We start from the raw sequence: 26,224 nt of genomic DNA on the forward strand, positions 1-26,224 counted from the left end.
CACCCCAAGGGACCCCACCTGTGCACTAATTCGTGCACTGGGCCTCTAGTTGTTAATAAAGTTCATGTAGGGATCTTCACAGAGCCAAGAATTCTCTTTTTCAGGCCTACAAATTCAGTATCTCCAAGGAGGAGGCCTGTTATTTTGTGTTTTGTTTTTTTTTAATACTCACCAGAGGATATTTTTTCACTGCTTTTTAGAGAGAGTGGACCAGAGGGAAAGGGAGAGGGGGAGGGAGAGAGGGAGAGGGAGGGGGGAGGGAGAGGGCCCACCCGAGGGCCCACCCTCGCCAGCAGTCCCACCTCTGCGTGTGAGCTGCAGAGGAAACACCTTTTCTGACCACTCACTGACTAAGCTCCCTGTACACTACTCTTGGTAACTTGCCTAATAGGAATCCAAGAAGGTGATCTAGGGTTTTTCCACCTCACTCCTGGAGGAAAAAATGAAGGTCTGCTGCTGGAGGCACTAAGAAATGTCATATCCTGCCCTATCCAGTTTTGTTCAGTGGATAGAGCCTCAGCCTGCTGACCGCAGGGTCCAGGTTCAATTCTGGTCAAGGGCATGTACCTATGTTGCAGGCTTCTCCTTTGCCAGGGCTCAGGTCAGGGCTCATGAAGGAGGCAACCAATCAAAATGTCCCTCTCACATTGATGTTTCTCTCTGTCTTTCCCTCTCTCTTCCACGCTCTCTAAAAATCAATGGAAAAATATCCTCAGGTGAGGAAAGGAAGGAAGGAAGGAAGGAAGGAAGGAAGGAAGGAAGGAAGGAAGGAAGGAAGGAGGGAGGGAGGGAGGGAGGGAGGGAGGGAGGGAGGGAGGGAAGGAAGGAAGGAAGGAAGGAAGGAAGAGAGTAAGGAAGGGAGGGAGGGAGGAAGGAAGGAAGGAAAGAAGGAAGGAAGGAAGGAAGGAAGGGAGGGAAGGAGGGAGGGAGGAAGGAAGGTCATATCCTATGAAAGAAACATCTCGGAAATGCCTAAAGAAAGTTGTCATTTTTTCGTGGTGAAGGGACTGGAGTCCGTGTTGATGAAAACACCTTGGCAGCTGTGGTGACCAGCAGTGGCAGCAGCAGCGGGGGAATGGGGGTGGCAACTTCCCCTGATCAGCCAGATTGCTTCCTACAGAGGGAGGCCTACTGAGGGCTTACGCCAGCAGGGAGTGGGCCTAAGCCATCAGCAGGACATCCCCTGAGGGCTCCCAGACTGTGAGAGGGGGCAGGGTGGGCTGAAGAACACACACACACACACCCCAGTGCACGAATTTCGTGCACCGGGCCTCTAGTATAAACATAATGAAATACAAAGGGCAGAGATCTGAGACTGCTATCCATTCTTCTGTCTTCTTCTTTCTCTGTCTGCTCTTTTCACAGACCAGGCCCTGCATATATCAGCAGGATAATTAAATAGCAAACAAGAGGTTGGCTCTTGGGAATGGGTTCAGGGGTTATTTCCTATGATGCCAGGCTGCTGAAAAGTCCCAATTCCTTTCCTTATCTGTTAGTGCCAGGTGTCAGCATGCCAGTGCTCTCAGGTGGGTGTGAGTAGACAAAATCATTTGACTAAATTTGGCCTCCAAGCTGGGAATTCCTTTATGTTCAGACTTGGCTATGTCCCCTCCACTCAATATCAAAATTGTCCCATGAAAAGTATATCCTTGTTGAGTAGAGGGGGTGTAGCCAAATTTAGTCTCAGAACTCCTGTTTAATTTATTCACCAGTTCTTTCTTTCTTACCTCCTCCCACCACCTAATAGTAACAGTGATCACAAACCCCAGCTCCCTGCTGTCACCACCAGACCTCACACAAACATGCCTTTGATCATAAGAAACCACTTGAAAAACTATCTTGTTTATTTTGCTAATAAGTATTATTAGTATGTAATGCACATCTTAATGCATTATTTTATTTATTTATATGTGCATGTACACTGTGATGTGGAGGACAATATAACCTATTCTCAATACTACTCCCTGAGGAGTGGATAATATTATGGCTCACTACATACAAACACACCTACTAATGACTTTGTGAATCCTACATAATAAGAGAGGAATATGTTAATTATCCGTTATGCCTCGAGGCATAATGACCAACTGTGTAATGGATCTGCAGGAGGGTGGGGCAGCAAACTACAAGCAGGCAGCGAAAAGCTACAGGAGGGGACAGGGCAGCAAGCTATGTGGGGGGGAGGGGGGGTGGGGACAGGGGAAGCTACAGGAGGGTGGCAGGGAGCTACTGGTGCATGGATTCGTGCACAGGGCTACTAGTTATTATATAAGATAGGGTTACATGTAATTTCTATATTATAGAAATACTTGATGGATTTTTTTTTTTTACTTGATGGATTTTTAAATAGGTTTATAACGGAGTTTTAGCGATATTTGAGAAATTGGCATTTTCCTGTGGGTAAGAATGCATTTTTATTTTTCCCACACAAAATAATGAAATACTGACTGCTGTTCTTTGAAAATTTGTTAACAAACAAATGTTAAAGAACAGATTAGATTCTCAAAAAGAGGGACACCTGTATAATAGCAGTTCCTGCAATGCACAATTATTCTCCTAATATTTAAAAGTATTTTTAAAAAAGTATTTTTAAAAAAGAAGTTACCAAGAACCATTTTTAAATGTACAATCTTAATTTGAAAGTCACTAAATGTCTATATCAGTTGTTAACTCTACTTATTGCTTTTTTAATAAAAAGCCAACACACAAACAAAATGAAGAATAAAATCATATATGATCATACCAATGGATGCAGAAAAGGATTTTACATAACCCAGCACTAATTTGTGATAAAATCCCTCAGGAAAGTGGAAATAAAGCATACCTCAATATAATAAAGGCCATATATTGACAAACCCACAGCTAACATACTACTGAATGGGGAAAAACAAAAGTGTTTTTCTAAAGATCCGAAACAAGACAGGGATATCTACTTTCACCACTTCAGCATAGTTCTGGAAGTCCTAACTATAATGATGAGACAAGGAGAAGAAATAAAAGGCATACAAATTGCCCAGCAGGTGTGGCTCAGTGGTTGAGTCACACCTGCTGGGATCTAGGCTGCCCAGGTTGCAGCCTAGATCCCCAGTAGAGGGTATGCAGGAGGCGGCCGATCAATGATTCTCTCTCATAGATGTTCCTATCTCTCGCTCCCTCTCCCTTCCCCTCTCTCTCAAATCAATAAAAACATATTTTTTTAAAAGCATCCAAATTAGAAAGGAATAAGTAAAACTGTCATTATTTTCAGATGACATGAAACTGCATATAGAGAACCCTAAAAATTCCACCAAAAAAAACAAAACAAAAATCTAGTAGAGCCCTAGCCAGTTTGCCTCAGTGGATAGAGCGTTGGCCTGCATATCAAAGGGTCCCGGGTTCAATTCTGGTCAAGGGCATGTACCTTAGTTGCAGACTCCTCTCCAGCCCGGGCCCTGGTCAGGCTTGTGCAGGAGGCAACCAATTGATGTGTTTCTCTCACATCAATGTTTCTTTCTGTCTTTCCCCTCTCTCTTTCACTCTCCCTAAAAATCAATGGAAAAATATCCTTGGGTGAGGATTAACAAAAACAAAACAAAATAAAACACCTACTGGAACTGACAAATGAATTCAGTAAAGTAGCAGGATACAAAAATAAATATTCAGAAATCTGTTGCATTTTTATACACTAAAAATGATCAGGGGGACCTTTTCCCCCTCCCTACTTGGGAGTCCATTCTGTGGGACTCATCCCTCTCCCCACATGGGAGTCTGTACTTGTTCTTCAATAAATCTCCACTTTTGCTATAAAAAAATGATCAGAAAGAGAAACTAAGAAAACTATCCTATTTACACTTGTATCAAGAAAAATAAAATATCTAGGAATTAATTTGACTAAGGTGGTAAAAGACCCATCCTCAAAAAATTATAAGACACTGAAGAAAGAAATAGAAGGTACAAATAAATGGAAGGATATACTGTACTCAAGGACAGGAAGAATTAACATAGTTAAGATGTCCATACAACCCAAAGCAATCTATAGATTCAATGCAATTCTTATCAAAATACAAACGGCATATGTCACAGAACTAGAATAATCCAAAAATTTATATGGAACTATAAAAGACCTCAAATAGCCACAGAAAACTTAAGAAAAATAAAGTTGGAGATATCACACTACCTGATCTCAAATTATACTACAAGGCTATAGTAATAAAATCAAAACAGTATGATACTACTTGGCCAGCGAGGCTCAGTAGTTGAGCGTCAACCTATGAACCAGGAGGTCATGGTTCAATTTCAGGTCAGGGTACATGCCTGGGTTTCAGGCTCCGTCCTGGTGTGCGGCAGGTGGGAGGCAGCTGATCAATGATTCTCTATCATCATTCATGTTTCTATCTCTCTCTCCCTCTCCCTTCCTCTCTGAAATAAATAAAAATATTTTTTAAAAAAATAATATGATACTGGAATATAAAAGGACACATAAGTCAATGGAACAGAATAGAGCCAGAAATAAACTCACACCAATATGAATAATTAGTATATGAGGCAAAAATATACAATGGGGTAAAGACAGTTTAGTCAACAAATGGTGTTGGGAAAACTGGACAGATAAGAAAAAAAGTGAAATAGACCACCTTCTTACACCATATACAACAATAAACTAAAATAGATAAAAGACTTAAATATAAAACTTGAAACCATAAAACTCCAAGAAGAAAAGATAGGCAGTAAAATCTCTGAGATTTCTCTTAGAAATATTTTTTTCTGATGTATTACTTAGGCAAGGGAAACAAAATTAAAAATAAACAAAAGGGACTATATCAAACTAAAAGTTCTGGTTTTTGTTATTTCTCACTGGAGGATTTTTCTTCCACTGATATTAGAGAGAGTAGAAGTGGGGGAGGGAGAGAGAAGAGAGAGAGAGACACAGATGTGAGAAAGCCACATCAATCAGTTGCTTCCTGCATCCACCCAAACCAGGGCAAGGAACCTGCAACCCAGGTAAGTGCCCTTGACCAGAATCAAACCCAGGGACCCTTCAGTTCTCAAACCAATGCTCTAACCACTGAGCACGCAGGCCAGGGCAAAAGTTTCTGCACAGCAAAGGAAACCATCAACAAAACTAAAAGACAACCCACTGAATGGGAGAAGATATTTGGCAATAATGCTTGTGATAAGGGGTTAATATCCAAAATTTATAAAGAACTCATACAACTCAACATCAAATAAAGCACAAAATCCAATTTTAAAATGGGCAGAGGCCCTGGCTGGTGTCGCTCAGTGATTAGAGCATCAGCCCTTGCACAGAAGCATATTGGGTTCAATTCCCAGTCAAGGACACATTACCTGGGTTATGGATTCACTCCCCACCTCCGGTCAGGGTGCATGCAGGAGGCACCAGTAAAAGTCTCTCTCACATTGTTGATTGTTGTTTCTCTCTCTCTCTCTCTCTCTCTCTCTCTCTCTCTCTCTCTCTCTCTCTCCTTCTCTTCATCTTCCTCCCTCCCTCCCATCCACTTTCTCTAAAAAGCAATGGAGAAATATCATCAAGTGAGGATTAACAAAAAATAAATAAACAAATAAATAAAAATGGGCAGAGGACCTGAATAGACCCTTTTCCAAAGAGGACATACAGATAACCAGTAGAAATATGCAAAGATGGCCAATGTCACTAATCATCAGAGAAATGCAAATTAAAACCAAAATGAGATATATCCTCACACTTGTCAGAATGGCTGTCACCAATAAATCAACAAACAACAAGTATTGGTGAGAATGTAGAGAAAAAGAAACCCTCGTGCACTGTTACTGGGAATGCAGATTAGTGCAACAGCTATGAAAACATTATGGAGGTTCACCAAGCAATTACAAATGGAACTGCTTTATGACCAGCAATTCCATTTCTGGGTATTTATCTAAAGAAACTTAAATCACTAATTCAAAAAGAATACATGCACCCCATGTTCATCACAGTGTTATTTAAAATAGCCAAGCTATGCCCAGCCGGTGTTGTTCAGTGGTTAAGCATTGACCTATGAACCAAAAGATCACCAGGTTCGATTCCAGGTCAGGGCACATGCCCAGGTTGCCAGCTCAATCCCCAGTAGGGGGTGTGCAGGAGGCAGCCAATGGATGTTTCTCTCTCATCATCGATGTATCTATCTCTCTATTCCTCTCCCTTCTTCTCTCTCTAAAATCAATAAAAATATTTAAAAATAAATAATAAAATAGCCAACCTATGGAAGCAACCCAAGTGCCCATCAATAGATGAGTGGACAAAAAAGCAGTGGTACATATATACAAGAAATATTACTTGGCTATAAAAAATGAAATCTTACCATGGGAACCAATGTGGATATACCTAAAGGGTATTATGCTAAGTAACATAAGTCAGACAGAGAAAGACAAATATTATATGATCTCACTGATATGTGGAATCTATAAAACAAAATAAAGGAACAACTAAAACAGAAACAGACTCATAGATACAGAGGATAAACTGATGGCTTCCAAAGGGAGAGGGTTTATGTGGCTGGGTGAAAAAGGTGAAGGAATTAATAAGTACAAATTTGCAGTTATAAAATAGTTACAGGGATATAAAATGTGCGTAAGGAATATAGTAAATAATATTGTAATAACTATGTATGGTGCCAAGTGGGTACTTGAAATATTGGGGGAATCGCTTTGTAAAGTGTATTATTATCTAACCACTAGGCTGTAAACCTGAAATTAATATAAAATAACACTGAATGTCACAAAAATAAAAAATAACATCCCAATAACTTGTATTTATATTCAGTTGGGAAATATTAATTATATTACCTGGGAAAATATTCAGATTAGTAGATTGCTCTTCTGTATTGAATGGTTTGTTTGTTTTAATTTTGATGAAAAATATTTGATGATGTTATTTCTCTTGTTTTAGTTTTGTTTACTATAAGTGTGTTCCAGGTCTCCATTACTTACATCAATGAATTTTCCTCATCTGAGGGTTCTACTATCTGAGAGTCTTGACCAGTATCCTTTACAGTTAAACGTTCCTACAGAAAAAAAAAGACATTTTAGATACTTAAAATGTACTTACAGAATAAAAGTACCTGACACATTTGTATAGAATGTAGTAAATTCAAAAGCAACCTCATATTCAATGTCACAATTAATCTGCATAGCAATGTAGAAAGGCACTGGATTTTATAGACAGGAAACTGAAAGTTACAGAGAAATAATGATTTGGCCCAAGACACACAACTAGTAGATCCAGGGTCAAAGGAGATCCATTTCATTTCAAAGATAAACTCTGAGTTTACTGCTATTACCACTTCCACACAGCCACACTATGAAAAAAATCTTCCTCCAAAAATCCCTCTGTTCTCCAAAATGACCACTAATATGGAACAAATACCCTGGGAACCCAGAGAAGAACTGCAGTAGGTCACAAATAGAGACCTTTGTTACATGAGGGGGACTAGGGTGAGGGTGGTGTGCCACATGAGATTTTGCTTCTTCTCAGAGAAGGAAGTAATATTTGGAGGTGACTGCCTTCATATGTGAGAGCTCGGTTTCCAGAGATCTGCCAGAGAGGAATGATGAATGGGGCAATCAGACAGAGCAACTTCCTTCGCTTGTTATCTCTCTACCACTTTTCTCACCCTCTTAAATTTGGAAAAATGGTGACATATATCACTGCTCTAAGATTGAATGTAAAAGGGTCCTTCACCATTTCTGAAATGTGATCAGCTAAAGCACACATTTTAAATCAGACAGAAAAAGTAAAGCAAGTCTTTTTCACACTTTGGATCCTAGTAACAATAATTATGATGATAATAATGATGATCATGATAAATGTAATAGCTCTCACATTTACTAAGTGCTTACCATACATGAGGTGCTGTCTGAATTTCTCTTTGTAACAATCCTAAAAGGAGGTACTATTATCACTATTTATAGAAAAAAAAATTGAGCTTAAAAGATGTAAATGACTTAAAGAAGGTTCTGGGGGATTTGAACCCAGTCAGTACTAAAAAGGATTTGAAGCCGACTGGTAAGGAAATTATTTGAAAACAAGTGGTCTGGCAGAGGTTTCTCTTATAAGGTAGTCAGATGTATGTTACAATGTCATCACAATATTAACATGGCCTAAACAGAGCTCTTGATTTAGCCCTCCTGCATGCACGCGCGCGCGCGCGCACACACACACACACGCGCACACACACACACACACACACACACACGCACACATTCACCAACCCACACTGTCCTAGTTTTGCTCAAGTTGGTTAGTGACACTTGAGCTGCTCAGACCTAAAAGATAGCATTTTTCTTGAGTTTCCCTCTTTTATCCCACACATTTCCAATGCATCAGCAAGGAATTTGGGCTCTACCTCCAAATGTTTGTATTTATATCTCCGTACTACAATCCTAATCCAAGTCTTATCATATTTTGTATCACTCTTATGACTTCCATTCTTCTTCCCCTATACTCCATTTCCAACCCAGAAGTCAGCCTGATCTTTTAAAAATAAAATCAGATCATTTCAAAGACTATGAAGTACGTAAATACTGTGCTTGCCTCATCTCAAGACCACATCAAAATTACAACTAAATTATAGAAAAACTACCTTTAAGAATCAGCTGAAGACTAGATGAACATAATTCCTATAACTAAGGATATAAAGAAGAAGCCACTTAAAGACTATTAGGCCCTGCCAGCATGGCTCAGTGATTTAGTACTGACCTATGAATCAGGAAGTCATGGTTCGATTCCCAGTCGGGGCACATACCTGGGTTGTGGGCTCGATCCCCAGTGTGGGGTGTGCAGGAGGCAGCTGATCAATAATTCTCTCTTATCATTGTGTTTCTATCTCTCTCTCCCTTTCCCTTTCTCTCTGAAATCAATAAGAAAAAAGACTATTAGGAGAGGCAGACATGGGAAAAGGGGTGGTCCCATACCCACATGTGGTGGTTAAGAATTAGGAGGAATATCTCAGCTGTGGATATCCTCCTGAGGAGTGAGGTTCCCAGCCCAACACTGGACTCCCCAGCTCAGAAAACACCAGTGCCAGGAAGAAGAGACTCCACAACATCTGGCCATGAAAATCAGCAGGGAATCAGTCTGAATAAAACAAAAGGCTGCTGTAGACCCAGGCATCCTTTTAAAAGGCCCTAAGGACACAGACTCACTCGCTCACAAACACTCACCCTAAGCTCCAGAGAAGAAATAACAGCTCAAAAAGCATTAGGGGCATCTAGGTAGCAACCAAATTGTCTGGCATCAGGGCTAGGGCTGGAGGGGCATCTCTCTCCAGGACTAAAGTGCCTGCAAATGCCATTGTTCCTTTGTTGAGCTCTTTCATACACACAGGCTGCAGGCAAAAGTGAACACCAAATCTGAGTCTCCATTAACCTGGCTAACACAGTTTTAGCACCACCCTGTTGATTCTCTGAGACACTGCCCCACTCATTTCATGTGCCCTGCCCAAACCAGTCAGAAATGAAGAGTATAATACTGAAATGAAGAATATATTAGATGGAATTGACAACAGATTAGATGAAGCAGAGGATCAAATCAGTAATTTGGAAGACAAGTTAGCAGAAAATACCCAACAAAAAGAGCCCTGTCCAATTTGGTTCAGTGGATAGAGTGTTGGCCTGCAGACTGAAGGGTCCCAGGTTTGATCCCAGTCAAGGGCACATCCTGGTTATAGGCTCAATCCCCAGTAGAGGCATGCAGGAGGAAGCCAATCAATGATTCTCTCATCACTGATGTTTCTATCTCTCTCTCCCTCTCCCTTCCTCTCTGAAAACAATAAAAATATATTTTTAAAAATAAAAAATATATAAACAGCATAAAGAAAAAAATAAAAATATGAGATAATTTAAGGAACTTCTGGGACAACTTCAAGTGTAGCAACAATTGCATAATAGGGATACCAGAAAGAGAAGGGAGAGAACAATGGATCAAACAACTATTTGAAGAAATAATGAAAAATTCCCTAACCTGGTGAAGAAAAAAGACACACAAGTCCAGGAAGCATAGAGTGTCAGAAACCGATCATTGTCCCCACTAGCAGAGAGGTGTGGACAAGAAACCCGGAAGGCTGGTTAACCTTGGAAGCTCTGAAAGGTCAGAGCTAATCACTCACTGTCTAATTGAGACAATGATAGCTGAAGCAACTTCCACCAGTCAATTTTATGTAAATCCTTGCTGATTGGCTATTACTGGAATTGCCTGACTCTATGGGTAGATCCCAAACCTTAATAAAAGGGATAGCTAGGCCAGAGCGGGGGTAGTCCTCCCACTAGAGTTGGGCTGCTGCCTGGCCCCCAATATCGCCAAATTAATATTTTTCTAGTCTCTGATTTGTGTGCGGCCTCCTCCAGAACCCGAACCCTGAACCTGAACCCTGAACCACATGGGGCATGAAAGGGGTTCCCGAAATAGAGAGTCACAAAAAAGATGAACCCAGAGAGACTCATACCAAGATACATTAAAACTGAAGTGCAAGTTAAAGACAAAAGAATCTTAAGAATAGTAAGTGGAAAGTAGTTAGTTACCTACAAGAGAGCTCCTGTAAGACTATCAGATGACTTCTCAACAAAACTTTACAAGTTAGAAGGGACTGGCATAAAATATTCAAATTGATGAAAAGAAAAGACCTACAACCAAGAATACTCTACCCAGCAAGGCTATCATTGAGAATCAATGGATAGATAAAGAGCTCTCCAGACAAGAAAAAGCTGAAAGAGTTCATCACCCTTAAACTAGAATTACAATAAATGTTAGAGGGACTTATTTAAAAAGAAGACAATAAAAAATCTGAAGAAAATATCAGAAAGAATATATTCTCACTAAGAAAGGTAAACATAATATAATCAGTGGATCAACAAACACTAAAGCTTGTACAAAGGTTAAAAGGAAAAAAGTAGAAAGATCATGTGTAATTACAACAGTAAATTAAGGGATACAAACATACACAAGTAAAAAATAATGAAAAAATATAGACATGTTAGGGATGAATAAAAATGGTAATGATTTTAGAAAGTGTTCGAACTTAAGCAACTATCAACTTAAAACAGACTGCTATACACATAATTTGGTATATATAAAGCACATGGTAAAAAAACAAAACAAAAATTTACAAGAGATATACAAGAAATAAAGAGAAAGGAGTCCAAACACAACACTACAGAATGTCACTAATATACAAGAGAACAAAAGAATAAGAAAGGGACAGAGAATTATAAAAATAAACAAAAGACAATTAATAAAATGGTAATAACTTCATAACTATGAATATTTAAAATTAAATGCAAATTAATTAAATACTCTAATTAAAAGATGAATGGATAAAGAAGAGATGGTACATATATTCGGTGGAATATCACTTGATCATAAAAAAGAATGAAATCTTACTATTTGTGACAACATAGATGGACCTAGAGGGTAATGTGCTTAGTGAAATAAGTCAGAGAAAGACAAATTATTTCACTTCAATGTGGTATCTAAAAAACACAATAAATGAACAAATAAAACATAAATAAACTCATAGATAGGTAAAACAATCTGTTGGTTGACAGATGGTAGGGGGGTTCGGGGACTGGGTGAAAAGGGTAAAGGGATTAAGAAGAACAATTGGCAGCAACAAAACAGTCATGAATATGTAAAGTACAGCTTAGGAAATATAGTTAATAATGTTTTAATAGCTATGCATGGTGTCAAGTAGGTGCAAGACTTATGGAATGTCACTTCATTAGTTATATAAATGTCTAACAACTATGCTATATACCTAAAACTAATATAACATTAAATGTCAGCTGTAATTGAACAATTTAAAACATTTTTAAAAAATCAGATCATGTCATCCTTCTGCTTTCCACTGCACTTGGAATAAAACCCAAACTCATTATCATGGTTCTCAAAGTTCTACATTATCTTCCCCCTGCCTACTTACTATGCCTTATTTTCTACTACTCCTTCCCTTTTCACCTTATTGTAGTCACATAATGATCATTGCTCCCTTAAACTCTCTAAGGCAGTTACTACCTCAGGACTATTATAGCTACTGATTCTTCTCTGTGTTGGCACCTTATCATCATTGCAGGTCTCTTTCAAAACACAACTTCTCAGAGGGTTCCCTGACCACTCTAAACTTCCTGCCCCCACCAGTCATTAGCATAGAGTCGATTTTATCATCACCATGACGCTTTTCTACTATTTCCCCTAATGTTTTCCCAGCACCTTGCACAGTGCCTGGCACATAGTAGGTGCTTATTAAATGTTACTTAGTTGATAAATTCATTGAGTCTAAACCTGCTAGATTAATTCTAATGATTGTTTTTAAAAGAGAAAATCTGTGAGTGCTATATTAGGAGACTACTAAGTGATCAATGAGAGGGCTTCCTCAAATCTCACCTGTAACAGAAGCCTTCCTTTATTCACCTGCCAAAAATGGTACCTTCTCTTACTATGGCCCAGCAACCAATCTCTGTATACCTCTTTTATATTATATCAAAACCACTTGTAAATAACTCTTTCCGGTATGCTCAAATCTCCACTCAGGTTTTTACTTTCTGAAATGCAGGTGCTGTTCTTTCCTCATTCACATATCCTACCATAACCCTCTGCACACATCGGGTGCTTTAGCAATCCTGTCCAGTGGCTGAAGGACCAAAGAGGATGTGGCCCTTTAAAGAAAGCTCATATTGCCAAAATGGGGGAGGTACATACACAACATACTCACCCACAGGGTCTTAGTATTGAGGATGCAAACAGTCCCCACCATATAAAAACGATCCTCCAAAGGAAGCTCAGTAGTAGATGACTCAACGTACTTTGGGCTGGGGAAGAAGCGAGTCAAAAATTCCAAAGGCTCTAAGGGAGATATAGACACACATGTGACAATAATAGAAAGATAGGCAAGTTACACAAAAAGATGGACACCTGCCACCTTAGTGTGTGTTTGCTAGGCCATCAACAACTTTTGGAATTCTGAGCCATGGATTTTTCCTATCTTCCTTCCATTCCAGTTACCTTCCCCACCATGGTGTCCACCAAAATATGAAGAAGTCATTACTAAGAAATAATTATTGTAAGTTCAGGGCAATTTTCAGTCCTGTGTTCTTACCCTTTCCATGATGTTTTAGTTTCCAAAAGAAATTAAGCTCCCTTCTTTTATCAAGACCACTTGAGTACTAAGGGTGACATGTAATTTGTGTGTGTATGTAGTCAAGCAAGTTTCCTTTTAAAGAAAGGTATCTGAATTTTAGTTTCCAAGACACACAAAAACATATCAATCATTGTGTGAGCTAATTTTTGTTTATTTGCTCATTCATTCATTTTATTTGTTTATTATGTTAAGACCTCAGTGGCAAAAACTGAGTTAATTATACTCTTATTTCATGGCGTGTTATGAACACAGATAAAGTCTCTGCCCTTTTTATTTTTCCTCTCTGCCCCTTCATCACTCAAACACCCACTGTCATCTGCCACCTTTAATATATACTTGTAAAATATGCAGTTTGGTTTTATTTATATATGTTTACAATTTTCAAAAGTGGCATTGGGCGATAGATCTCATTCTATTTCTTACTTTTTTCAAACAACAATATGGTTTTTAAGATCTATGTTGTAGTATGTATATCTTGAGTTCATTGCTTTAAACCAGTGGTCCGCAAACGGTGGCTCGCGAGCCACATGCGGCTCTTTGGCCCCTTGAGTGTGGCTCCTCCACAAAATACCACGTGCGGGCGTGCACGTACAGTGCGATTGAAACTTTGTGGCCCATGTGAAGAAGTCCGTTTTCAGCCTGGGCGAGTCTATTTCGAAGAAGTGGCATTAATACACTCAAGGAGCTAAAGAGCCGCATGTGGCTCGCGAGCCGCGGTTTGCCAACCACTGCTTTAAACTATTACAAAGTTTTCCTTGTTGTATATTTCTCAAATTCTACTTGTCCATTTCCCTAATGATGCCCACTGAGGCTGTTTCCAACTCTCTCTTACCACAAACTACATTATGGCATACATAGTACATGTACCCTTAGACACAGATCTCTCTGAAAGTTTGTCTCTGAATTATTTAAACCCAGTGATGTGATTGCTAAGCCCTAGGATAATCAACATAACTTAAATTCACTCTGCTTTTCAAGAAGGCTTATGAGTTTACATTTCTGTCAAGTATATTAGTTTTTATAGTACTCACATTTTCATCAATGTTTGGAAACATTCACATTTCTAATTGTTAACATTCTGTTAGGTGTATAGAACTCTCATTGTTTTTTTGTTCGTTTTTTAATATTTGTAATATATTTATATTGATTTCAGAGAAGAAGGGAGAGGGGAGAGATAGAAACATCAATAAAGAGAGAGAATCATTGATCAGCTGCCTCCTGCATGCCCCTTACTGGGAATCAAACCCGCAACCTGGGCATGTGCCCTTGACCGGAATCAAACCCGGGACCCTTCAGTCCACAGGCTGATGCTCTATCCACTGAGCAAAACTAGCTAAGGCTCTCATTGGTTTTTAAATTTTTCATTCTTTGCCCTGCTGGTTTGGCTCAGTGGTTGAGCATCTACCATTCAACCAGGTTGTCACAGTTTGATTGCTCAGTCAGGACACATGCCCAGGTAGCAGACTCGATCCCCATTAGGGGGCATGCAGGAGGCGATGATTGAATATTCTCTCTCATCATTGATGTTTCTCTCTCGCTCCCTCTCCCTTCATCTCTGAAATCAATAAAATAAAAATGTATTTTTTTAAATTTTTAATTCTTTGCTTACTAGTAAGTTCAAGCATCTTCTCACATATTTGTTGAACTATTTATCTCTGATTCAAGCCTTAGATGTTTTAATGGCCCCAAATCCATGCTTTTTTTTTTCAAATCCATGCTTATGTTAATTTCTCAGCTTCTAGCTCCTGAAAACTTAAAAACTATAAATTAGGACCCCATATTCATAGGACACAGATCTGGCTTTTGATTTCCTATAAATGACACTTTTTTTTTTCCATTCAAATTCTGAGAGATGGCAACCTTACTCTTCCTCTAGACCAGTGGTTCTCAACCTTTTCAATTCCGCGACACTTTAATACAGTTCCTCATGTTATGGTGACCCCCAAACATAAAATTATTTTCATTGCTACTTCATAACTGTAATTTTGCTACTGTTATGAATCGTAATGTAAATATCTGTGTTTTCCGATGGTCTTAGGTGACCCTGCTAGCGGTTCTCAACAGGTTGAGAGCTGCTGCTGTAGAGCCTAAGACAATTGGAAAACACATATGTTTACATTATGATTCATTAACAGTAGCAAAATTACAGTTATGAAGTAGCAATGAAAATAATTTTATGGTTGGGGGTCACCACAACATGAGGAACTGTATTAAAGGGTCGCGGCATTAAAAAGGTTGAGAACCACTGCTCTAGACCAACAGAAAGAATTAACTTATTTATTAAGTCTCTAGGTTTTATGTGTAGGTCCTTGAATGAGTGTAAGAACTCCTGACCCCAAACAATGGAGCCTATGCATTATTTAAAAATCACCTAAGCAACTAAATAATCAGCTCCCTCTTATCACTGTGGTTCTGTACTTCATCCATTAACTTCCTTTAGACTTTCCTTTCTTTTAAGCTTGGCTATGCATTAAACTTCTTTTGTTATTTTTTAACAATCATTTCCTTGTTTTTGTATAAGGAAAGAACCATCCTTAACATCTCAGTTCACCATGTTACCATATGACCCCCACCTTGTAAATTTCACTATTAATTTTTAAGTCTAATTCATGTCTGTAACCAAAACCTGTGATCATATGGCTATCAGAGTTTGAGTACTGACAGCAGAAGGACATTTATGTTAACAACAAAGGGCTGCATAACTCATGAACTTTATCTAGATCAAATTAAAAACTGAACTGCTTACCTTCAGTAACATCTTTTAGACACAGGAAAAATTTTGAATGTTCATAAGTAATTTTATCATCATCTTGAAGATCTCCTCTTTTCAAATGACAGCAAAACTCCATACGTCTCCCAACTTAAAAAAGAAAAAAGAAAAAAAAAACAAATACAAAACAAGGCTAACATTTATATTTTACCATATTCTTTGGGATTATTTCATATGACTACTGTCTCAGACTAGATTTTAAAAAATTATTTTTTTTCCATGAACATCAGCACTTGCATAACTATCTATGTTGTATCTGTAGAGTGGGTTACCAGCTAGAACATTATTTCTATAACACTAATGCAATTATACAGAAACTGAAGCAATTGGGGTTAATAATAAAGAACAATATTCAATGTAGAAGAGATTTTTAACACTAGAAATATAGTTTGTAAAATTACATTAACCTTTTGCACTCGGATGTCGAGTGCAAATTACTCTTTGTATCAATAATTTGAAATATAAAAAATCCAAATAAATACGTTTATATGAAAAGAATCTCCAGTTTTTTATTCTACTGCCACGCTTTGTAGAATCTGGGGTATTTAAAAAATTAAATCCCGAGTAGAATAAAGGAATCGAGAAAAAAGCAAGCGAGTACAAAGGGTTAAGTCAAACTAATATATAATCAGCAGCTATACTGGCTCCTAATGTCTTTATTTTTACTACTCTTCAGAGTGTTAACCTGTTTCTTAAAATCTAAGAATTTACCATTTGAAAAAAATCTATACCTGAGTTTGACACAGGAAGTTTAAGACAAATCTTTTGGAAGACATCTCTTTTCTCTTCCTCAGGCAGAAGGCTTAGTAATTTTTTACCCACAATTTCATCCTTAAGAAGGAAAGAGAGAGATAAATTTTGTTATATGTGCTACTACTGTTCACTTTATCTCCTTAACTTCAGTTAGCTTATCATCTGCCCACCTCAGCCATTTTATAGTCATACCTATTGTACCTCTTAAAGTCCCAATTCACATTACTCCACTCTGTGACTATCCCCTCTTACCTTTCTAGTGCACTCATGCAAGTACCACACCTCTCCAATAACTATGCTATCAACTGAAAACCTCCAGTCCATTCCTATCACATTTTCACTGTGCATTATCTCCTTCAAGTTGTCACATCCCTCCCTACTCAGCTCAGATTTCATAGTCAATCACTATAATCCCTCCCATGTGCTCTTTCTCTCTGAAATATTTGCCTGCAAAAATCCCAACCCTGGTTAATTACAGCTCTTCATCTCCTCTGTACCTTCACCAAAGCAAGTGAATGTATATGGAGAAAAACCCAAACATGCTGTGTATCATTTATAAATAGGCACTTAGCTCTGTCTAGAAATCATTTCACATTTTCTTAGAAAATTCACTCTCATACTCTTCAAGATAACTATTTCTTGCTTACAATTCACTCTCTGACTCTCCAAGCTAATTATTTCTTGCCCTTTCCTCCTTTTTCAAACCTCCAACCACTCACCCTCTGCATATTCAGCCGGGGATCTCATTTCTTATTTCAATGAAAAACAAAGGGGGATGGCAATACTAATATCGTCCTGCCACTAAATGTATCAACTTATCTCTTCCTGTGGCCAGAGAAAATGTATCAATGTATCTGTTCCTGTGAACAGAGACCTACTTTTTCTGCCATGTCAATTAATAAGATTCCACTTAAGTTTAGTGGACTGCCTCTCATCCTCTCTTGACTTTTCAAGGACATCATTATAGAAAATTTCCCTCACCCCCACATCATCACTCTATTTCTTTCTAATAGGTCTTTCCCATGGTATGCAAATGCTATATCAGAGATGCTGTAATAATATGTTACCTCAAAAACAACACAAAATCCAAAAATCCAAAACCTTCCTTGATACTACATCCTCTCCTACAGCTCTATTTCTCTGGTCCACTTTAGAACAAAAATCTTTGAAAGCAACTATACTTGTGGTCTCTCATTTCTTCACTTCTCACTTTCCCTTGAAACCACACTAATCAGATTATTATCCTAACCATGGCACTTTTTTAAAGGTCACCAATGACCTCTACATTTCCAAATCCAATAGTCAATTCTATACCCTCATCTTACCTAACATTTTAGCATTTGGTACCACTGACCCTTCCTTCTTCCTTGAAACAGAACAGGTAGAATGATCCATTTAAAACATAAGTCAAATTTCTGTTCACTATGGTGGAGTACATAAGTATTGTGCTTGGCTCCTCCCAAGACCACATCAAGATTACAACTAAATTATAGAATAACCCTTAAGAACCACCTGAAGACTAGCTGAACAGAACTCATATAACTAAGGATATAAAGAAGTCATGCCAAGACTGGTATGAGGGGTGCAGATTGAAGAAAGGGCAGGTCCCACACCCAGGTGTGGTGGTTAAGAATTAGGAGCAATATCTCAACTGCAAAGGTCCTTCCTGAGGAGCAAAGGGTCCCAGCCCCACACCAGGCTCCCAGCCAGAACCAACAGTGCCAAGAAGAGAATTCCCCACAACATATGGTTGTGAAAATCAGTGGGGATTCCATCTGAAGTGGAGGACTGCTGGAGTTCTGGGTGTTCCTCTTACAAGGTACCCACATGAACTTACTTAATGACGGACTCACCTACTCTGAGCTCAAGTGCTGGAGCAGCAGCTCAAAAAGCACCAGGGACAAATGAGGCAAAAAAAGAATTGTCTGGCTATAGGGCAAGAACTGGAGGAGCAGCTATCTCCAGGAAAAAAACTGCTGGCAGGTTCCACTGTTCTTTTATTAAGCCCTCCCACCAAACAGCTGGCAGGTGGACCCCATTGTTTCTTTGCTAATCCCTTCCCCAACCCAAGCAAATCTGAGATTCCGTCTAACTTGCCCCATCCTAGCACCAGCTTGAACCTCTTTCAGTGGCTGTTCCTCACAAGCTGCCAGCCTTGGCGCATATGGAGATGTTCATAATATCTCTCAAAGTGCCACAAACCCAACATTACCAAGTGGCCCCTGGTAATGTTGGCAGTCCTGCTCTGTTTGCAGCACAGCCTCTCTCCAGTGCCTCCATGTCCAGCATGGGCAGCCACCAATCACAGATCACTTTGTAGCTTTTACCAGGTGGCCCCGGGCCAGACACGGGCAGTGGTTGACCTGGGACAGCTCCCAAGCCCTCAAGCCCCTCCTAAGAGGCTGCAGAACCAACATACCTGGTGGACAGCTTCTCACCACAATAGAACACTACCCAATTAGCTACACTAATTATAAACTCAAAGGGTGAACTTGACAGGCACCAGATCCTCACTACAGGGAATTTCACTGTGTGGGTTCAGCTCCCACACTATAGTTCATCTGCTGTAGTCATGGCTAGTCCTCACAGCCAGTCAGACTGAGGGTCAATCCCACCCACTGACGTGCCAACAGCAATAAAAGCTCAACTACTACAAGAGATCATACAGGACCCATACGAGGGTCACTCCTGGAGCACCTGGCTCACGTGAACAGTTAAACTGTACCACTAAGCCCCATAAGACATTTACTGCATAAGGTCATGCTACTGAGACTGGGAGGTGTAGCAGATCTACGTGATATATAGAAACACACACAGGGAGGCAGCCAAAATGAGAAAACAAAGATACATGTCCCAAATGAAAAAACAGGATAAAACCATAGAAAAAGAACTAAACAAAATGGAGGCAAGCAATCTACCAGATAATAGAGTTCAAAATACTGGTTATAAGGTTGTTCAATAAACTTAGGGGAATAGTAGATGAAATCAGTAAGAATTTATACAAAAAGATAGAAAGTATGAAAAAGAAACAGTCATAAATGAAGAGTATAATAACTGAAATGAAGAATATATTATGATGAGATTGACAGCAGATTAGATAAAGCAGATAATTAAATCAACAATTTGAAAGAAAAGGTAGCAGAAAACACCCAATCATAACACCAAAAGGAAAAAGAAATTTAGAAAATGAGGATAGTTTCAGAGACCTCTAAGACAATTTCTAGCATAACAACATCTGCATTATAGGGGTACCAGAAAGAGAAGAGAGGGAGTAAGGGATTGTGAATCTACTTGAAGAAATAATGATGGAAAACTTCCCTAATCTGGTGAAGGAAAAAGGCACACAAATCCAGGAAGTGCAGAGAGTCCCAAACAAGATGAACCCAAAGAGGCCCATACCAAGACATGGTTAAAGACAATGAGAGAATATTAAAAGCAGCAAGAGAAAGGCGGTTAGTTACCTACAAGGGAGATGCAATAAGACTGTTAGCTGATTTCTCAACAGAAACTTTGCAGGCCAAAGATGGATTGGCATGAAATATTCAAAGTAATGAAAAGCAAAGACCTACAAACAAGATTATCCAGCAAGATTATCATTTAGAATGGAAGGAGAAATAAAGAGTGTCCCAGAAAAGAAAAAGCTAAAGGAGGTCATCACCACCAAGCCAGTGTTATAAGAAATGTTAAAGGGATTTGTTTAAGAAGAACATAATATAAAAAAAATATATATGGCAATAACTACATACCTATCAATAATTACTTTAAATCTAAATGGATTAAATGCTCCAATAAAAAGACATAGGGTGACTGAATAGGTAAGTAAACAAGACTCAGACATTATGCTATCTACAAGAAACCAACTTCAGATCAAAAGACACTCTGGCTGAAAGTAAAGGGATGGAAAAAGATATTTAATGAAAATGGAAATTAAAAAACTGGGGTAGTACTTATATTATACTTTTATCAGACAAATAGATTTTAAATCAAAGGCTATAAAAAGAGACAAAGAACATCCTATATAATAAAAGCCTAATATGCACATTGTCCCCTTGACCGGGAGTTTGACCAGCAGTTCGACCACTTGCTATGATGTGTACTGACCACCAGGGGGTGACACGAAACAAGGTGGGCATTGGCGATACAGCATTGGCAGTGGGTGGCAGTGGAGGTTCCGCAAGCCCCAATGGGTCTCGGCAAGAGCTGGACTGCGGAGGGATGGTGGAGCAGGTGAGTGGACGGTGCCAGGCCAAGGTGGGTATACGAGCGGGGCCCAATCACTCCACAGATTGCCCCACAGATGGCGACCAACTGCGGTGGCAGGGGACGGGGCCACTGCCCAGCTCCCAGGCACTGAGGGAGCCAGTCAGGGGCCCAATCACCCCACAGACCGCAGGTGGTAATGGGTAGCGGCGGCAGTGGAGGGGGTGCTGATGCCCAGCTCCCAGGTGCTGAGGGAGAAAGGGAAAATAGCAGTATTAAAATATTTTTTCCAATTATTTTCCTTTCAATGTGCATGAATCAGTGCACTGGGCCACTAGTTTCATATAAAATAGCCAAGATATGGAAACAACCTTTGTGTCTGTCAAGAGATAATTTGATAAATAAGTGTACAATGTAATATGACTCAGCCATTAAAAAAATAATGAAATTTTACCATTTGCAATAACATGGATGGACCTAGAGGGTATCATGCTAAGTGAAATAAGTCAGACAAAAACAAATACCATATGATTATTTTCCTTAAATGTGGAACCTAAAAAAGAAAATAAACAATCAATCAAAAGAGAAACAAATTCATGTATAAGAGAAGAAACTGATAGTTTCCCAGTGGGAGGGGGTTTGGTGGACTGGATGAAAAATGTGAATGGATTAATAAGTACAAATTGACAGTTACAAAATAGTCATAGGATATAAAATACAGCATAGGAAATATAGTCAATAATGTTGTAATAACTATGTATGGTGCCAGGTGGGTAGTAGACTTAGGAGGGGATTACGTTGTAAGTTATATGAAAGTCTAACCACTGTTGTACACCTGAAACTAACACAAAATAATATTGAATGTAAACTGTAATTGTAAAGTAAAAGTAGAAAAAAAACATTTAAATAAAACATAAATTATATCAGGTGAATCCTCTGCTAAACATTTTCTACTAGTTACCAAAGTCATTCAGAGTAAAAGCCAAAGTACTTACAGTGGCCTTTACAACTTTACATTCTAGTTCTTTGCTGCCTATTGACCTTAGCCCTCTCACTGTCCCTTTTGCTCACTGTATTCCAGGTACACTGAACTCCTTATTCATATTCAAATACAAGAATCAAATAGTCTTCTCCTTGGAGCCCTTAAATTTGTTCTTCATTAAATGTGTAACACTCTTTCCCAGATATCTGCAATGACTTTCTCCTTTACTTCCTCCAAGTCCCTACTCAAAAGTATTGTAATGGCAGCAATTCCCTCACATTCTCTTATCTTTTTTATAGCACTTATCATTACCTGACATTATAGCCACATGTGTTTATCTGTTTATATTCTGTCTCCCTCAGTAAAATGTAAATTGCATTAGAATAGAGACCTTTGCTGACTTATTCACTGCTACATCCTCAACACCTAGAAAACAGCTTGACACAAGTGAGTACCTAATAAATATTAGTTGACTTAATTAATAATATTGTATCATGTAACTAAAATATGGTGACACATAGATAAATAGAATAGCAACCAAAAAGTTATGAGTTTTTAATGTGATAGGAATAAAGCAATAAACAAAGTATTCCCCCCCCTCTCTCTATCTCTCTCTCTCTCTCTCCCCCTCCCTCCCTCCCTCCCTCCCTCCCTTCACCCTACTTCTCTCTCGAGATCAATAAAAGAATATCCTGAGGTGAATATTTTTTAAAAAGATGGACCTGATATGAATTCCAATTTCAATGAATACATAGTTCAGTAGGACATATATGCACAAATAATTATGTGATGCAAAGTATAAAATATTATAAGAGTTACAAAATGCTATAGCTCACCAGTTCTTTCATTAGTAGAAGAATGTGATAGCACTGTAACTTAAAAGAATTCAAAGTAAGCAGTCTTCTGATAGTGTACATTCCCTTGGATGGAAATAGTGGCCATGAGTTACTTATTAACTACATTCTTCAAGAAAGGTAACAGTGACAATGAAAGCCTTATAACTGACCACCAACTAAAAACAGTGGATATAACGATCATTCCAGTGACCCTACTCATAATTAAATAAAGGGTAGAAACCTCAAAGTATTATCAACAACATGCTATTTTTATAAATCTTTGGCATTTGCTCTTCTTATTACACAAGGCAGCAAGATCAAGATACTTAGAATGTAATGAAGCAAAGATAAATATCAGTGAAAAATTAAGGAGATTTTTCAAAAGCCAAGTTTGAAAATACCTATTAGTTATCCCACAAATATTACTATGGTGAATCTCAGTCATACAAAAAAAAAGAATAAAGAAATTTACTCCATGACATTTACTGAGAATCCAGACAAGCCGCATTTTTTGCTGGCAGAGACATTCACATTAAACATGCATTAGAAAACTGTACAGAGCACCAGGAAGGATAAGAGCCTCTGTACCGGACTGACACTACCCTGAATCAAACAAGATTCATCATTAGTAATTTACCTATTATGCTATAAATTTCATAGGGACAACAGAGCAAAACTCATCACAATGATCACAAACTAACCATATACCTATGATTAAAAAAATGCTGAAGTCTCTTAAATACTCAATGCTGAGAAAGTCCATGATGAAATTTGTATTTTTAAAGTTTCATTTGTATGAAAACTATAAAAGAGAAAAAAAAATTTTTTTGGCGGGGGGAAGAGGGATGAAGTAAGGTGAGTAGGAGGGCAGACTGCTAGGAACAGAGGGTAGTGACAACAAGTTTTTCCAAAGGAAAAACTGTCAAGGAAATCAATGACTAGGAAAATGTAATGGCAGATTTCGAATATAAGTTTAATACCATGATGATAATAGCCATCATTTTATTCATAGTATGTGTTATAACATCATAACTTAGATTCTTCTCATCTTTTTATCACACTCATCCATTTCATCAGCAAAATGTATCTTGCTTACAAAATGCTAATTCCACATCTACCTAATGCAACCAATTACCATCTATTATTGCCTGGACTATTACAATAGCTTTCTTTGCAAATGGACTCCCTACTTCCACGCCTGCTCCCATAACCAATTCTTAACACAAGAACAAAAGTGTTTCTGATGAAACTGAAGTTCTGATCACTTCCCTCATCTGCCCCAAACTCCCCAATGGCTTCCTCCCATCTCATAGGAAAACAAAAAGTCATTGCAATGGATAGAAACAAGGTGGACCTCTGTTACTGCTCTGACCTCATCACTTCCTAGTACTTTTCCTTTAGCACACAGTACTCAATCACAATGGCCTTTTACTGCACCTTTTCTACACCAAGCACATTCTGCTTTAGTGCAGTCTCACTTGTTCTTGCTTCTGCCTGGAACACACTTGCTCCAGTTATCTGCACTACTCACTTTCTCACTCTATTTAGGTCTTTGTTCAAATGTCACCTAATCAGACAGGTCTTCACTAACCACACCATTTATAAGAGCCCCCTCCTGTTACTCTAAGTAATATATTTTTCGATTTACAGATGAGAAACTAAAGCTCATGTAGTTAGTGAGTGAGAGAGCTAAATTTTAATCTGCAAATTGACTCAGAAGACCAAATTCCTCCTATCCCACTTGCTATTAGGTTAGAGTTGCCCAACAGACAGGAGCCTAGATTTTTAATGAAATTGTAGATTCCTGGAGCCAGGCAGATATTCTATAATTGGTTTGGTCTCCATATTAATATAATATGTGTGATTTATAAAATGATATTTTTAATCAAAGCCTGAAAAAAGAGTGCATGTTACAAATTAGGAATAATTAGGATTTAATGAAGAAAAAATGTAAAATGCACCTCAGGTATAGTTCTTTTTAACCCTGTTTTATAAGAATATATAACTTCATTAACATTTAATGTTTATGTACAGACATAATAGTTATAGCTTAATTTTTTTAATATTCATAGTTGGTTATTTTTTATTTTTAAATATGTGTTTATTGATTTTAGGGAGAGAGGAAGGGAGAGCGAGAGAGAGATAGAAACATTGATGAGAGAGAAACATCCATCAGCTGCCTCCTGCATACCCCTAACTGGGATCGAGCCCACAAGCCAGGCATGTGTCCTGACCAGAAATCCAATTGAGGAACTCTTAGTTCATGGGTCAATGCTCAACCACTGTGCTACACCGGCCAGGCTATAGCTTTATTTTTTTAATTCTTTATCATTGAAAGTATTACACATGTCTCCTTTTTTCCCCATTGACCTCTCCCAGCCCACACCCATCCCCCATCACAGGCCCCTACCCCCTGACCGCCTGCATTCATCTGTCAGGCCCATATGCATGCATACAAGCCCTTTGGTTGATCTCCTATCTCCCCTCCCACCCTCTTCCGCCCTCCCCCTGAGGCCCAAAGGTCTTTTTATAGCTCTATTTTTAAGTATAGCTTTATCTCAGGCAATCAAGTCCATGGTATAGGATTAGTCATTCAAACCTATCATGTCCCAGACACCTTTACTTCAGAGTGACTGTGTGTGTGTTTGCATGTGCATGTGTGTGTTATTTGTGTATAATACCTCAAATGTTGAAGGGTGAAAGAGTCTGTTGAGACAGAAAATTTTGAACCAAAATATATAAAGAATCAAGAGTAGAACGTCAAACCTCAGGGAAGGTAGGGAACAGTGAGGGTAAGGGGGAGAGATCAACCAAAGGACTTATATGCATGCATATAAGCCTAATCAATGGACACAGACAACAGGGGGGTGGGGCATGAATGGGAGGTGGAGGGTAATGGGGGAATAATGACACATATGTAATACCTTAATCAATAAAGAAATTTAAATAAATAAATAAATAAATAAATAAATAAAAGGATCAGGAGTAATATCATAATACCATCACTGTGAAAAATCTTCATGTAATAGGAAAAGTCACCAATCTCAGTAAATGACCAATTTGGTATAAGTAATATCTAAAACCATAAAAATTGGGGTAGTTCTCTCCTCTGCTATATAACAAAATTTAGTATGTAATGGGTCATACTAATACATTCTTTCTTTTAATACAGATTCAGTAAGATAACTTCCCTTCCATGATATAAATACATTAAAGTCCAATTCAATGAATATGTCTAATATCTGTATTTTATTCAGCTCTTTTAGTATCCTATGAATATAAGCTGAATTTGAAAATGTAAAGTGTTTTTTAAAAGAAAGAGAATGAGAAATAAAGAGACAGATCACATTATCTGTAAATAAAGACAAAAGAGTAGAAAAGCTCTCTGGGTTTCTAAGTAAGTTAGGAATATGCCAGCTGGAATGGCAAACCTAGTGGAATAGTAAGCTTCTAACCCACTTCTAACTTAACTAAAGGGTAACACTGAAAATATCTTTCATGAGTTGTATGTTCCTGAAAACAAAACTCCTATTGATGT

The 26,224-nt window shown here is 38.4% G+C and overlaps 1 protein-coding gene across 12 annotated transcripts in view; it reads right to left on the reverse strand.

Annotated features, from left to right (window-relative positions):
- The window catches only part of PASD1 (PAS domain containing repressor 1), a 126,129-nt gene that overhangs the window by 42,638 nt on the left and 57,267 nt on the right, over positions 1–26,224 (reverse strand). For 11 of the 12 annotated variants that reach the window (XM_079765901.1, XM_079765897.1, XM_079765899.1 and 8 more), the window contains 5 exons: positions 20,770–20,873; positions 16,647–16,746; positions 15,892–16,005; positions 12,720–12,850; positions 6,946–7,019 (listed from right to left, as the gene is read on the reverse strand). In XM_079765901.1, coding sequence (XP_079622027.1) covers positions 6,946–7,019; positions 12,720–12,850; positions 15,892–16,005; positions 16,647–16,746; positions 20,770–20,873 — 523 coding nt within the window. The remainder of the gene's footprint in view (positions 1–6,945; positions 7,020–12,719; positions 12,851–15,891; positions 16,006–16,646; positions 16,747–20,769; positions 20,874–26,224) is intronic. The other variant, XM_079765896.1, reaches the window with a different exon arrangement.

The sequence above is a fragment of the Cnephaeus nilssonii genome, assembly GCF_951640355.1.
Source record: "Cnephaeus nilssonii genome assembly, chromosome: X".
Classification (NCBI taxonomy): Eukaryota; Metazoa; Chordata; class Mammalia; order Chiroptera; family Vespertilionidae; genus Cnephaeus; species Cnephaeus nilssonii.